Consider the following 14,955-nt stretch of genomic DNA (forward strand, 5'->3'; position numbering starts at 1 on the left):
ATCAGCAGGACTGAATCTAGCAGATATTTTCTGCAAACTGATCTGCAGAGTGAATGCTTGAATAAAGATTTCTATATTTGTTTTTTCAAAATTCCGACATTTCAGATGCCTCTTTGTGGCTGAAAAATGTCAACATGGGGTAATCGTGCTGGGAAATTTCATTCTGCCTACCTAACATTCCTTCTGCGCCTTCAGTTGGCATTTTATTCTTTTTCATTTCACAACTGAGGATGTGTAGTATAACAGCATGCTGTTAAAAATGGCTGCTGTGTTCCACCGCCCCAGAGGGGGCCGCATTTCAATACTGTGAGAAAGGATTCTTATATATAGGGCAAAAACTCTGACCTCCAGTGGACACTGTCAGGTCCTAATGAAATCAATGGAAAGTCCAGACATTCGAGAGCAGAATTTTATCCTTCTGTCCAGATTCTGATCTGGTCATACCTTGATATAACTCCACTGACCGCAGAAGGCAATAGATTCCATTTGCACATGTGAGATCAGAACAGAGCCCGTAGGCTCTCTGGGCCAAATTCATAGGTTTTTTATGAGACCTGCTGGTATGTGGTTGAGAGAGTAAGGGAGTCTGAACTGGTGTAACTTACACATGGAATGGGCTGTAAGAAGATGAGTTATGCCAGCTTAGACTCATCTCTGAATAGCAATTTCCACATTTGCAAAACTCACTTAATAATAACTCCCAATCTAACATGGGTGTTAGGAGGGTTAGTTAATTGCAGCCTCCAGTTCTCCACTGCCTTAGAGCTTGTATTTGCACCCCTGCATAGTGTCAAGTGCACCCAGATCAGAATTTCCCACTCACTTCCAGCATGAGCACTGTCTAGGAAGGAGTAAGGCAGAAAGAGATCTAGGGGTCATAGTGGACCACAAGCTTAATATGAGTGAACAGTGTGATACTGTTGCAAAAAAAGCAAACATGATTCTGGGATGCATTAACAGGTGTGTTGTAAACAAGACACGAGAAGTCATTCTTCCGCTTTACTCTGCGCTGGTTAGGCCTCAACTGGAGTATTGTGTCCAGTTCTGGGCACCGCATTTCAAGAAAGATGTGGAGAAATTGGAGAGGGTCCAGAGAAGAGCAACAAGAATGATTAAAGGTCTTGAGAACATGACCTATGAAGGAAGGCTGAAGGAATTGGGTTTGTTTAGTTTGGAAAAGAGAAGACTGAGAGGGGACCTGATAGCAGTTTTCAGGTATCTAAAAGGGTGTCATCAGGAGGAGGGAGAAAACTTGTTCACCTTGGCCTCCAATGGTAGAACAAGAAGCAATGGGCTTAAACTGCAGCAAGGGAGATTTAGGTTGGACGTTAGGAAAAAGTTCCTAACTGTCAGGGTAGTTAAACACTGGAATAGATTGCCTAGGGAAGTTGTGGAATCTCCATCGCTGGAGATATTTAAGAGTAGGTTAGATAAATGTCTATCAGGGATGGTCTAGACGGTATTTGGTCCTGCCATGAGGGCAGGGGACTGGACTCGATGACCTCTCGAGGTCCCTTCCAGTCCTAGAGTCTATGAGTCTATGAGTCTGAGTCTATGAGCAGCATTTTATACCCATTTTGCACGATGATCACACCAGATATAAGGCCAGGAAGAATGAGGCTCCAGGTCTCACAAAGCTCTTTGAATACATTAAGCACTGCAGAAATGCCAGGTATTATAATGACTACGAAAAGCTCATTTGGCCCACATTAGGGGAGTGCAGCATCGGTGAACTACTAACATATGCCCATATCCTATTACAATGACTAGCGAATCAATTTGCAATGCTAGGAGACCTTGGATAGATTGTAATTACTCACGTTCCAGGTGAAAGGTTAGGGCTTGCTACAAACAGATGTCTTAATCCTTTCAGAGGGGCCTACCCCATATCAGGTACTGGGGCTGTTAAGTGTGAACTTCACCCAGGAGAAAATGAAATCTCATGAAAGACCCTCGCTACACCACAGTCAACTCACTTCAGTCCAGTCCATGTCTAATCTGGTCAGAGTGATGCTTTTCTGGTAGGTCATTTCTCCATTGAAGTTGAACGCTCACTTCTTGCTTCCCCAAAGGAGTTAGATTTTAGAACTACAAACAAGGAGAAGCCCTTGGAAATCCACACCGATCACTGATGCACATGTTCTAATGCAGCCTAAAGACAGACGCCCTCGCCTCTGGCCCTTTCCTTCTGTTCTGCTATTTGAGCTGTTCTGTCCGTATTCATTTCCCCCAGCCCGTGCACAAAAGGCCAAATGTAGCTTGGAGTAAGCAGAAGAACCTGCCATGGAAGTGACTGGATCAAATTCAGCAGTGATGGAAATCATGGTGCCAAGACTGAGTGTGAAACAGATGTATATCTTAAGGATATCTTGCATGGATTTGATAGTCAGTAGGTGTGCAAGAAACACCAAAGTGGCTAAAGGGGGCATATCACTAACCAAATGTGTGCAAGAAAAGCAGAAGTACATGCCTCGCACCATCCTAAACACCGGTGGGACCAAACCCATCGCTGATATAAGTGGAGAGGGGCTTGTGCTGAAATCAGCAGGACTTGCACAGAGTCCTCTCCCCACAGAATACTACGTCATTTTGCTCACACACTGATTGCCAACCCATAGCAGTTAATGCCACTTTCACATTAACTTATACCTGATTCTCCACTGCCTTTCACCATGCAGAATAGCCCTTCCCACCCAAGCAGAGCCAATGTCAGGTGGGGGTACAAATGCTACTATACTGAAATGGTAGCATTTGTGCAGTCATTGACTTCTGTGCAAAGTGGGTGCCCAAAGCCACCATTCCAATATAGTTGCATTTTTAGCCCCTATTCTATATTTGCTTTGCACAAGTGTAAGTGACTCCATAGAGTGGAAGGCAACAGATAATGAGACAAGTACTTGATAGCACCACTGAATGTTGAGTTAATCAATACTGCTGATCCCATTTACTGAAATTTCAACCCTAGCACATATTCTGCTGCCATGATTTGATCCATGTCACCACTGGATGGGACTCTGTCACCAACTAAATCAGGACATTACTGCATCATTTAATTTAAACCCCACTTTATAAATCTCCAGCCCTCAGCTGGAAGCGTGGGAGGAGGAGTTATTTTATCAAGCATCACAGAACAGGTACCAGTTTCAATGACATTCACCCACTCTCCATTCAGCAATCTCCAGCTCTTAAATTGCACAGAAAGTATAAACATGTCGCCCTGTTCATTTTCCCGAAAAGAATCTGGCCCCTCATTCAGATCACTTACACCAGAACAAATCTGGAGTCACTCCATTGAAGTTACCCGGGATTTGCATCAGTGGAAGAGAACTGGGGCTGACTCTTCACACCTGCAGGGCTGAAGAAGAGGGCTTGCTAGAAAGTATGCAGGAGAAATAGTATCTACCACCTCCCAGTCGTTGCCAATGGAGATTGCAACTGGGAAAGGGTGGGCTTTTTAAAAGAAACAAAAAATGGTAGCAAAAAAATTAAATTATTTGTATTCCTTTTTCTCCTCCTCCAGGCAGCTCTGCCGGCTGTCCCTCGAGTGCTATCAAATATCACTGTCAACATCAGCCCTTGCAGCTTTGATTAAGTCATTACAAGCCTTTCTTGTTATTCTACGTCCATTCAGAAGCAAAAAGAAACACATATAGGTGCACAGCAAAGTGCAGAAGTGCAGACACGATGGGACAAGCTTGTCTGTCAGAAAACTCCAGCCGTTTGGGACAGATACGGTGCCTCTGAGCCAGCTTGCATTAGACCACTGAGTGCATGCTTGATTTTCTGTTTATCGTGAAGTAGGGAGTAGGCAGGGAGGAGTAAATGGACTTGATTATGCAAAACAGCGTTCCCATGCTCAGCAAGCACATAATAAAATCTTCCCAGTGCAGGGATCAGCCTAGCCCTGTGGCCCTGACTTTTCCCCAACCTTCCACCTTGGTCGGCCTCCTAGACACCCCCCAGTGCCTGGGTAAAGGGAAGGGGATGCTGGATTTATTGCCTTGCTCATCGTGAGCCAGGTAGTGTCCCCATAGCCTGCCCTGTGGTCCAGACTGAAACAATTGAGCTTTGCTTTGGGGACTGGGGATTGACACCTACAGTGGGAGTTTGCAACTCAGGCCCAGATGTCATTTTAATTCCCTCCTCGATCCAGGAAGGCTGCTGAAACTTGTTTCAAGTTTAAAATCTTGCTCCTCACGTCTGAGGATCTTATCATCTGTTTATTTCATTAAAGTGGCCGCAGGGAGCCCCAGTCATGGATCAGAATTCCATTGCACTAGGCGTTGTACAAATAGAGAACAAAAGAGACAGTCCTTGCCCCAAAGAACTTATTGTCCCATCCCAAAAGCACCATGTTCCTTCCTATCAGGTGAATCCCGCAACCTTTGAGGGGAACTGAAAGGTCCACTAGGCAGCAGAACCACTGCTATTACACTCTGCAGGGGGAGCAACGCTGGGGGACGTTCCAACCTCGGGGTGCTACGAAGCACCACACTGTGGCATCTCTCTCCGCAGCAGCAGCATGGAGAGGGGTAGACATGGTGAGCGGAGCTGCAAACTACAGGAAGGCACTAACCAAAAAGTATGCCCAGGGCAGTTACAACAGGCCGAAGTAGCAGCCCTGCTCTGCATAGGTGTAAGTGATCCACAAAGGGTGGCCATGGGGTGGCTACAAGGAGGGGTGGGGGGGAGAGAGTCCCTGGGCTGAGGGCAACTTGCATTCCTCATCCCAAATGTAATTCACACGCTCAAAGCCGCTTCATCTGCATGCTGTGCTGATGATATGGATTTCTGCCCTCTCTTAGAGGAGTCGCCACAGATGAAACAAGGAGTTAGTGGCTCTGAGAGGGCATCCCATGAAACCCCACTATTGTCTTTGACTTTCTGACTCCCCTCTCAGACCCACAGCAGAAGCTCCAAGAGAGCTGATTTAATATTTTAACTCCCTGACGCTGAGCTGTTCATAGAATTATAATTAAAGATGTTAAAAGGGAAGTGAGTACAGTGCACGTCTCTTTGCTGATGGAATTAGTAATGTCCATCTTCACCAGGAATCCAGCATAATTAATATGAATAAAATAACAATAATACTCTGCAGTCCAGTAGTGCTTTCGGCCCATCGATCTCAAAGCACCCTACAATAGCACGCATGCATCATTGCCCCCGTTTTGCAGATGGGGAAAGCACGGCACAGAGAAGTGAGTAACTTGTCCTGAGAGTCGCTAGCTGAGTTGGGATGAAGATCCTGGGCACCTGACTTCAAACCCTGTGCTCTAATCCCTGGAGATGCTGTTTTTCCTTCTTTCTTAAGGAATGCTGCAAATTTATTTGTACACTGGTGCCCTTCCAATTGGCACAAAGGGCGACTCCTGAAATCCCTGGGAGAGAAAAGGGTTAAATAAGGGAATTTCATTCCTTTCTTGTAATATTTTCTAGTGGGGGGGAGCCATGTTGTACAAGCAGGAGTTTTTTCACTGGCGCTAGGCACTTGCACTTATCAATGGGACCTTTCAAGACTCACTCTCCCTGATTGAGACATCATTTCCTGTCCAACACACTAACCCCATTGATAACTTCGGCTTGATGGGAACTTTTCAAACCCACCAGGAAAGGCTAGGAGACCCAGAAGAATATATACATGAAAACAGAACTGGGGCTTTGAAAAAAAAAGGAAGCGAAAGAAAGAAACAAACAACTGCTTTGGCCATGACTCTTACGCTAATACAAATACACACAGATTTGTGTGAACAAGCACATCAGCCACAGAGAAACAACCGCACTTGGGACTTATTGTCTATGGCTTTGGTATTGACCAGTCTACACACTTCAACCCAGTCAATGGGTGGGGCGAGAGGTGGAAATGCAAAAGGAAACATAGGAAAGATGATGAATGTTCCCTTTTCTGCCTTCATTCCATTTCATTTCATCCGTACCACAAACTAAGGATTTGGGTCATGGGACTCGCTACGTAAAGGTCAAGCTGTTGGTTGAAGAAACTAAAGCACTATAGCCTGCATTTTTCAGACGTGACTAATGATTTGGGGTGCCCAACTACAGACACGTCAAAGGGAGCTGATTCTGAAAATCAGGCCTCTTTAAGGGATCTCATGTTGGCCACCCCAAAAATCAAGGAACCTATTTCTTGCAGGTTCAGCATGACAAACAGGTTTGATTTCATCAATCGTGACACGGCTTTGAAGTTTGCGGCTGGCTGTGCACATCCATGACTCTAGCTAGAAGGGACTTTCTTAGCATTCTATACACACACAGGCCCAAACTGCAAGCTTCAGAAACAGATCAACATTTTCCCAACATTCAGCAGTGCCTGGATACAGGGCTGGAGCTCTGAGCTCTCTACCAGTGTGACAGAGCAATCAGTGCACTTCAGAGTGATCTTATAACCCCACCCAATTATGTTCTAGCTGTCTAGAAAGATAGCAGTAGGTCTGGATTATTGCTAATTAGGATACCAAGCAGGAGCCCTCTAACTAGTCTTCCAACAGCCTACAAACAGCATAGCAAATAATTTAGTCACTGGAGCCAGTGCTGAATTTTGTAATTTGGGTAAACACACAGGTAACTGTAATGCAAAGTTCATTTTCATACTAACAGGGGCTGCTGCTGGAGAGACAATAATGAAATGGCATAGAGCACAGTGAAATACATAGACATGAATACGGTAAGGAAGCATGTTCTAGTTACAGCGTTTAAAGCAGAGGACTGGGGCCTGGTCTACACTTCAAAGTTAGTTCGACGTATCTACATTACTCAGGGCTGTGAAAAATTTCACACTCTCTGCAATGTAGTTGGGCTGACCTAAGCCCTGATGTAGACACCTCAATGGAAGAATTCTTCATCTCTCAGAGTGCTGAATTTACCACAGTGACGAAAGAACCCTTTTGTCGCTGTAGTAAGTGTCCATCCTATAACAGCAGAGTTGCAGATGTGCCACAGTAGCATTTCTCCATACCATGGAAGTCAGCACTCCTGGCTTTTGTTCCTATCTCTGGCAGGGGAGGATGGGTTAATGGTTAGAACAGGGGACTGAGAGTCAGGACACATGTTCTATTCCCACCTCTACCATTGACTCATTGTGTGACCTCAAGCAAGTCACTTCTGAAAAACAGGCCCTAGGTATTTGAAGTTAGGCACTCAAAACTAGAAGCCATTCTTGACAAATCTGGGTCTTAACCTCTCAATGGCTCAATTAACCCTTCTGTAAAACAGGCAGGATAATACTGGATTTACCTATCTCACACCCTGTGAAGAGTCTGCAAAGTGCTTTGAGATCATTTGATGCAACAGACTATATAAGTGCAAAGTCTTATTTAATGTTATGATGATGGAGTGGAAATGTACAAACCAATACAAGTAATATTTCCAGTACGTAAAATGAATGGTTACCTGCAGGTCAAAGAATTTGCTGTATCTCCGGTAGATGATCTGGGAAGTTGAGTCAGACCATGTTACATTTATGATATATACCTGTTCGGGGGAAGAAAAAAAATGTCAGCACAGTGGCTAAGGAGCCCTAAAGCATTGGCTGCAGTTCAAAGGCAGAAAAGTCAGGACCAATGTGTGTGTCTATATATGGAGATGATTTCCAATCTTTAATAAGTTTGACAGTCTAATCCCACTCAGCCCCACATGCACACTAGAAGAAACACAGCACCAAACTCAAAGTTAGTCTAAATTAAAGCCATAATTCTGTCCTGAACTCACCCTGGGCCTCCACAGGCTTCTCAGGAAAATGGCCAGTGTTAGACTCTGCTCTGTGCAGTGTTCCTCCAATCCACGCTAGTAACTCCTATTGACACTACTTTGCCTGGGTTTAAAGCTTTATTAAAATATTAGCACACTCCTTCCATCCCCCTCTGCCCCAAATCTATAGGGGCACCAGGCACATGCTGCTGGTGGAATTGAGCAAGGGCCAGGAGAGCTGCTACATTCCATCCCATGCCCCCATTTGAAGCACGTGAGGAGCCATGCTGGAGTCACCTGCCACACTTTCCTTGCACACATTGGAAATGAAGGTTTGTGTAGAGAAAATAGTGGCAGCCTGGCTCCCAAGGCAGTCTTGCTCCCACAGAGGTGAGGAGGACAGTTAACTGTGGAGGGACTGGTGTATGGGGGACTTTGGCAAACCAGTAAGGTGCCAAAAACCACTATGGCTTATTGTTAAAGGCAGGGGGGAGTTTGGGGGTGCCACAGAAAGGGCAGCTTGACCCCGCTGATAAGAATTGTGTTGAAGTTGCTGATACATGCACTTTAAAAGAGCAGGAATATCTTTTGCGGTCTCAAGGCTGCAAGCTCTGGAAAAACCCACACCTGGTTAATCAATCATCAGAAGGAACCACTTGCTTGATCATTGAAACTGCTTGCTTAACAAGGTTTCTTTAAGGGACATGTCATTCTATTACTAATGCATAAATAAGGGGAAAAAGCTTGAGATAGCTGGACTCGTTTGGGGACTCTTTTTGGACTCTCCTTCTGGATACATCTTGTGGTCTCCACTGGCAGACAGAAGATTTGGCCACCAGAAGCCTGCCGCTGTGTCACTCAAAAGCCACACTTCGCTTTGGTAATTATCAAGGGTTGAGGGTGTTTTACTAATCTTGTTGCAGACATGTGTAAGTGCTCGAGACTAAGTAAAGTTTAGCTTTAAGTGAAAGCACTCTTGTGTTGTCCTGTTTGTGCCAGCCATCTATCGGTCGGACAGCCATGTCTCTCCTGATTTATTTTCTGACACCTCCTCACACAGAGTAAAAGTTACCAAGAGCTTTGGGTTGAAAGAACCCCAGGTAACACTGGCACATCCTAGGCCTGCTGCTTTCCCCCAAAACCAGGGATCTGCAGACTACTCCCCATGTCTCCTTCATAGGCAGTCCAAGACTTTGTCCCTGGAGAAGCATTTTGGTGCCGTAGGACATTTTGATTAAAAAACTAGAATAATATAAAATTAATATGGCAGATATTAAACGGATTATAAACTGGCTAGCAGATAGGTCACAAAATATAAATACAAAAGGGGAATTGTCGTTCAGTGGGCTTCTTTCCGGTGGGGTCCTGCAGGGATCAGTTCTTGGTCCCCAGTTGTTTAACATTTTTATCAATAACCCAGAAGAAAATATAAAATCATCACTGATAAAAAAAAGTCTGCAGATAACACACTCGTTAGGGGAGTGATAAATAATGAAGAGGACAAGCCGCTGTCACTGATTCAGAGTGATCTGGATCACCTGGTAAACTGGGCATCAGAAAACAATATGTGTTTTAATACGGCTAAGTATAAATGTATATACCTAGGAACAAAGAACGCAGGCTGTATTTACACAATAGGGGACTTTACCCTGGGAAGCAGTTATTCTGAAAAAGATATGGGGGTTATGGTGCATAATCAGCTGAACATGAGCTCCCAGGGTGACGCTGTGGCCAAAACAGCTAGTGCCATCCTGGGATGCATAAACAGGGGAGTCTCAAGCAGGACTAGAGAGGTTATTTTATCTCTGTATTTGGCACTGGTGTGACCACTGCTGGAATCCTGTATCCAGTTCTGGTACACACAATTCAAGGATGTTGATAAATCAGAGAGAGTTCAGAGAAAAGCCACAAGACTGATTAAAAGATTAGAAAACATGCTTTACAGTGTTCAGAGTAGCAGCCATGTTAGTCTGTATCTGCAAAAAGAACAGGAGTACTTGTGGCACCTTAGAAACTAACACATTTATTTGAGCATACGCGTTCGTGGGCTACAGCCCACTTCTTGAGTCTATCTATTTAAGCTTAACAAGAACACAGTTACAGGATGCCTTGATTACAGTCTCTAAGGCTACATCTACCCTACACACTTTACAATGGCACAGCTGTGCTACTGCGGCTGCACTGTGTGGCCGCTCTTTATCCCAGTGACAAAACCACCTCCAATGAGGGGCGGTAGCTTTGTCACCAGGAGTGCAGCTCCTACCAACGAAGTGCTGTCCACACCGGCACTTTTCGTTGTTAAAACTTTTGTAGTTCGGGAGGGGGTGTTTTTTCATGCCCCTGAGCGATTAAAGTTTTTACAACAAAAGTGCCAGTGTAGACAAAGCCAAAGTTTCTTCATGGGGAACAAATATTTAATAATGGGCTCTTCAATCTATCACAGAAAGGTCTAATAGCTGGAAACTGAAGCTAGACAAATTCAGACTGGAAATAACATGTACGTTTTTGACAGTGAGGGTAATTAACCATTGGAACAATTTACCATGCGCCATGGTGGACTCTCCATCACTGGCCATTGTTAAATCAAGATGAGATGTTTTTCTAAAAGATCTACATGTACTCTAGGAATTATTTGGGGGAAGTTCTGTGCCCTGTGTTACAGAGGAGGTCACACTCCCTCTGGGGCATCTGGCATTGGTCACTGTTGGAAGACAGGATACTGGGCTGGATGGACCTTTGGTCTGACCGTTCTTATGTTAGATGATCACAGTGATCCCTTCTGACTGTGCAATCTAAGAAAGGAATCTCCACCAGACTCATTTTAGGGAGTTGCAACTGTACAAACCCTGCAGGCTAGAGGACCCAATACAGCCCCAAATCAGCCTCATGTGATACAGTTCAACTGTATAGTACATTACACACTGGGAGATGGAGTCACCACTGCCTTGTACCTTCAGATATCTTTTACACCTGTTATTTCCTGACTTGTCACTTTCTTGCCTCCAGCCACAAAAATATAGAAAAAAAAATGGACCCAGTGTAACTGAATGCAGAGTGTGGCCCACTACTGTGTCTTTAAAGTAAATGTCAAACTTCATCTACCAACACAAGATAAGGATCTGGTAGAGGAAATGGAAGGAGCAGGACTGCATCTCCTCCTATCTCGCAGCCCAAATGCTTAGCAGCAGGAACTCTTGCTTTTTCAGTCTGTGCAAGTATGAGGTTCTGTATCTCCAGAGATTGTGGCTGGATAAGCATCGCTCCCTCCCTCTGGCTACATCAGGCTGCCTTGCAAAAGTGTGTGGCTAGATAATTGTCTTTGTCCTTTTTAAAAGATAAGGGGTACTACATTCAGCTCCCTGGAGAGGCCTCAGAGAAAAGGCAGAACAAAGGATCATAGTGGGATGGGTTTTTTCCCTTTCTCCTTTCCTGATGGGAGCAGGAGCCTTCAGATGTCTTCTTAACCAGGATTGAACAAAGACTGTGAATGGCTTGCCAATTACAGAACCAGTTTCTCCTCTCTTGGTTTTCACACCTCAACTGCTAGAACAGGGCCTCATCCTCCCTGATTGAACTGACCTCATTATCTCTAGCTTGCTTGCTAGCACACGTATATATACCTGCCCCTGGATATTTCCATTACATGCATCTGAGGAAGTGGGTATTCACCCACGAAAGCTCATGCTCCAAAACGTCTGTTAGTCTATAAGGTGCCACAGGATTCTTTGCTGCTTTTACAGATCCAGACTAACACGGCTACCCTCTGATTCTTAACCAAGGATCCTCATCTGTTATTACCACGTTCAACTCCCATGTCAGGTTGGACACGGTACCAAGTGAAAAAGGCTGATGGCGGGCAGATCCCTACAAGGTCGTGCAGTCTCTCTCCCCTACAGGGCAAAGATGGTCTAGTGATAAGGCACTAGTCTATGACCCAGAAGATCTGTCACAGGTTTCCTGAGTGCAAATGACTCAGCCTCCGTATCCCTCAGCTCCCAATCTGTACAGTGGGAATAATAGCACAGCCCTGCCTCATGGGGATTGTTGGGGGAATAAATACGTTAAGGAGTATGAGGTACTCAGACATTACAGAGATGAGGGCCATCTAAGGACCTTAGATTGACAGATAAACCACCAGAGCAACGCATTGTGAGGAGCGTATTTACCAGGTTTAAAGCCAAAGCTGCACAAAAACAAATTTTTCCACAAGATTCTTGTGCAAAAATGTTTGTCACTTCATTCCACAGCATTTCGCAACCCAGAAATGTAGTTTTTCATCAAGTTTCTACAAAAAGGCCACTTTTGGAAAACGTTCAATGGGAATGGCTACAAATAGAAAACACACAAGGTTTAGAACTGTACTTGGTGGGTGTAAGCTGATTTGTATTCTTAATTGGGGTCCTCAAAAAAATGGATAATATAGGATTGAAATAGGCCTAGTTAAATACAAAAACAAAAACAAAAAACGATAAGTGAGATTTCCTAACTCTCTTTTTGCAAGTTTGTACCTTTCTCAAAAGTTGAACACAACATGCAAATACCATAAATCTCAAGGTTTTTTAAACGTCATTTCCTTTTCCTAAGGCTTCTACTTAGAACTCACAATAAATGTGGGTTTTAGCTTTTACTTGTTATTTGTTTTACAAATCTATTCTATCAAGTTCTATTCTACTTTGGTCCTCATACTGTCCTGATCACCGTGATATCTGAGCGCCTCTCAGCAAAGCATTGAGTGAGTGACTAACATTATCAAACGTAGTTTGTTATCTTTCTCATCCTCTCTCAAGGGGGAGAAATTTTGTCTGCAGTGGAACGTTCTGTTACGGTTATGTTTATTTATTTGTTTATAAAACGTCCACCCCTACGCTGGGTTTATGTTAGAGAAGACAGGTCAGAGAAGTACACCTTGCACTGGGTAAGTTTATGGTCAATCCTGGGGAGTTCATTCCACAGTCTGGGATCCGCCCCTGAGAAAGCTCTGTCTCCTGCACAGATAAGCTTCACCCTTGTGGTACAAAGTTCCATTGTCCCTGAGGAGCGGAGTTGTTGGCCACCGTCCTTACCCCAAAACTTTAGGCTCTTTTAGATATCCTGGGCCCAGACCATGGAACCCTTGAAGAGAAGGACTGAGACCCTAGATTTAACTGCATATTCTATGAGAAGATTGTAGAAAACAGAGGACATGCCTGATGTGTTTACAGTAGCACATGCTACTTGGGAGACACACTGCTGTGGTACTGCCTAGGGACCCCAACTGAGATCAGGGCCTTGTCATGCTAGCTGCTGTGTAGGAATATTCCCTGCCCTGAAAAGCTTATATGTTGAAATCCCAGCCCCAGTGGGAGGAAAACTTCATTGAAGGCAGGATTTCATTAACAGTCTTTAAAATGGAAATTTAATCTTTTGAATTTTGAAGTCTCTGAAAGTGCAGCAGGCTTGTTTTGTTTTATTCTATTGCACTGGTAGATCCTAGCAGGTGGGTAAGAAAAGCACCTTAAATAATCATGCAGGCTTCCAATTAGCTAAAAATACACGGGAACTAATTCTGCTGTCTGTGACAGAGAGGTGTAAATCTGGAATGACTATTGATTTTTTGCTTGTCTGCGTAAACTAAATTTCTCTTGGGAAACCACCATTTAAAATAATGGGGAAAAGATGTTTGCTGGAACTCAGTAAAACCTCATACTTTAAAAGGCCATTCTAGAGGTTTCAAAAGCCTCAAATATCACTTTTCCCTTCCACAGGAATCTCAGCTTGCCCTTTATCCAGCCCTAGCGGCCTCGGATTTACCAACAACCTTTGCATGAAAGGCAGGCTCTAGTCCTGTTACTTATTCCCCAGCTCACCTCATAATTTTCTGCTAGGGTCATTAAAATTGGATGCTGTGAAAATGATTAATGATATCCCAGAGGTAAGTGACTTCAGGTGAAGAATAAGAAAGAGCTCCCTGAGAGCCTGAGTCAATGCAAAGGCAATTGCAATAGAGGTACAATGGGATGGCACATGGCAATACTGGAAGTGCCTGACAAATATGGAGAACTGTCCTTCATTCAAACATTCTGAAGGCATGCAGGGGAGGAATCAGACAGAGCTGCTGTGTAGAAATTTGAGAGCCAGCACTTGTGCATCTCGCACCATCTCTCTGAGGCTGCGGGTAGCAATCGATTGCTCAGGGATCGATATATCACGTCTCATCTAGACACGATATATCGATCCCCGAGCACGCTTATATCGATTCCGGAACTCCACCAACCCAACAGAGCTGCGGAATTGACAGGGGGAGCCGTGGACATCGATCCCGCGAGGTGAGGACGGGTGAGTAATCCGATCTTAGATATTGGACTTCAGCTACGTTATTCACGTAGCTGAAGTTGCGTATCTGAGATCGATTTCCCCCCGTAGTGTAGACCAGCCCTGAAATTTCACTATCCAGCCAGCTCACAGGAACGGAGCAGAAGAGAGAAACTGCAAATAAGCCCACAGCTTTGCTATTGTAAGGCTACATAACAGAGAAGTTTGGAATTTCTGAAACACTTCAGTCTGCAATGTGGGAAGCAAACTGATTTTTCAAGGTTGGGAAGCCAGTATATAGTTTTTTAAATGGTGACTAAAAATTTGAACCAGTTAGTTTTGATGTTCCATAAGCCTACAGACGCTCCCCGGGTTACATAAACCCGACTTACGGAAATCCAGATTTACAGGAAAAGTTCCATAAGTTCCGTAAGCTTTTTTTTTTTTTTTTTTTTTGGTGGAGGGGAGGGGGGCATAATTATCAGAGATACATTCCCAACTTACGCAAAATTTGACTTACGCAAGGCGTTCCGGAACACTTGCATAAGTCTGGGAGCTTCTGCATGCCTTTTGCACCTACATGTACACTGCATGCAAGAAAACCTATGTGTTAGAAGCATAAGCTTAGAAGGTATCACAAGGGTCATTTTCATACTTACTACCCAAAAAAACCCGTTACATTCCACATAAAAAAAATCTGTTAAAAGAACTTTATTAAGGTTGCCCAGTCAAGCACTCAAAAGATAGGAAATGCCAGAATTAAGTTTCCTTGTGTAACCTTAGTTCAATCCTACTGTGCGCAGGCATTTTGGTATAGTCTCTGATTACATGAACCCCTAGTATTTTTTTTCACAGGACCCCTGCTTCATTCAGTGCCCAGGATGGCCCTGCTGTAGGGATGAATCAGGGTTGCGTAGTGACAGAGGCTGTTGTCTGATGGGCCCATCTCATTTGGCGCAGAAG

General features: G+C 44.3%; 1 protein-coding gene across 3 annotated transcripts in view; it reads right to left on the reverse strand.

Annotated features, from left to right (window-relative positions):
- The window catches only part of SH3PXD2A (SH3 and PX domains 2A), a 389,755-nt gene that overhangs the window by 319,608 nt on the left and 55,192 nt on the right, over positions 1–14,955 (reverse strand). For all 3 annotated transcript variants that reach the window (XM_030569629.1, XM_030569628.1, XM_030569627.1), the window contains exon 2: positions 7,405–7,485. In XM_030569629.1, the coding sequence (XP_030425489.1) occupies positions 7,405–7,485 (81 nt within the window). The remainder of the gene's footprint in view (positions 1–7,404; positions 7,486–14,955) is intronic.

The sequence above is a fragment of the Gopherus evgoodei genome, chromosome 7 (assembly GCF_007399415.2).
Source record: "Gopherus evgoodei ecotype Sinaloan lineage chromosome 7, rGopEvg1_v1.p, whole genome shotgun sequence".
Classification (NCBI taxonomy): domain Eukaryota; kingdom Metazoa; phylum Chordata; order Testudines; family Testudinidae; genus Gopherus; species Gopherus evgoodei.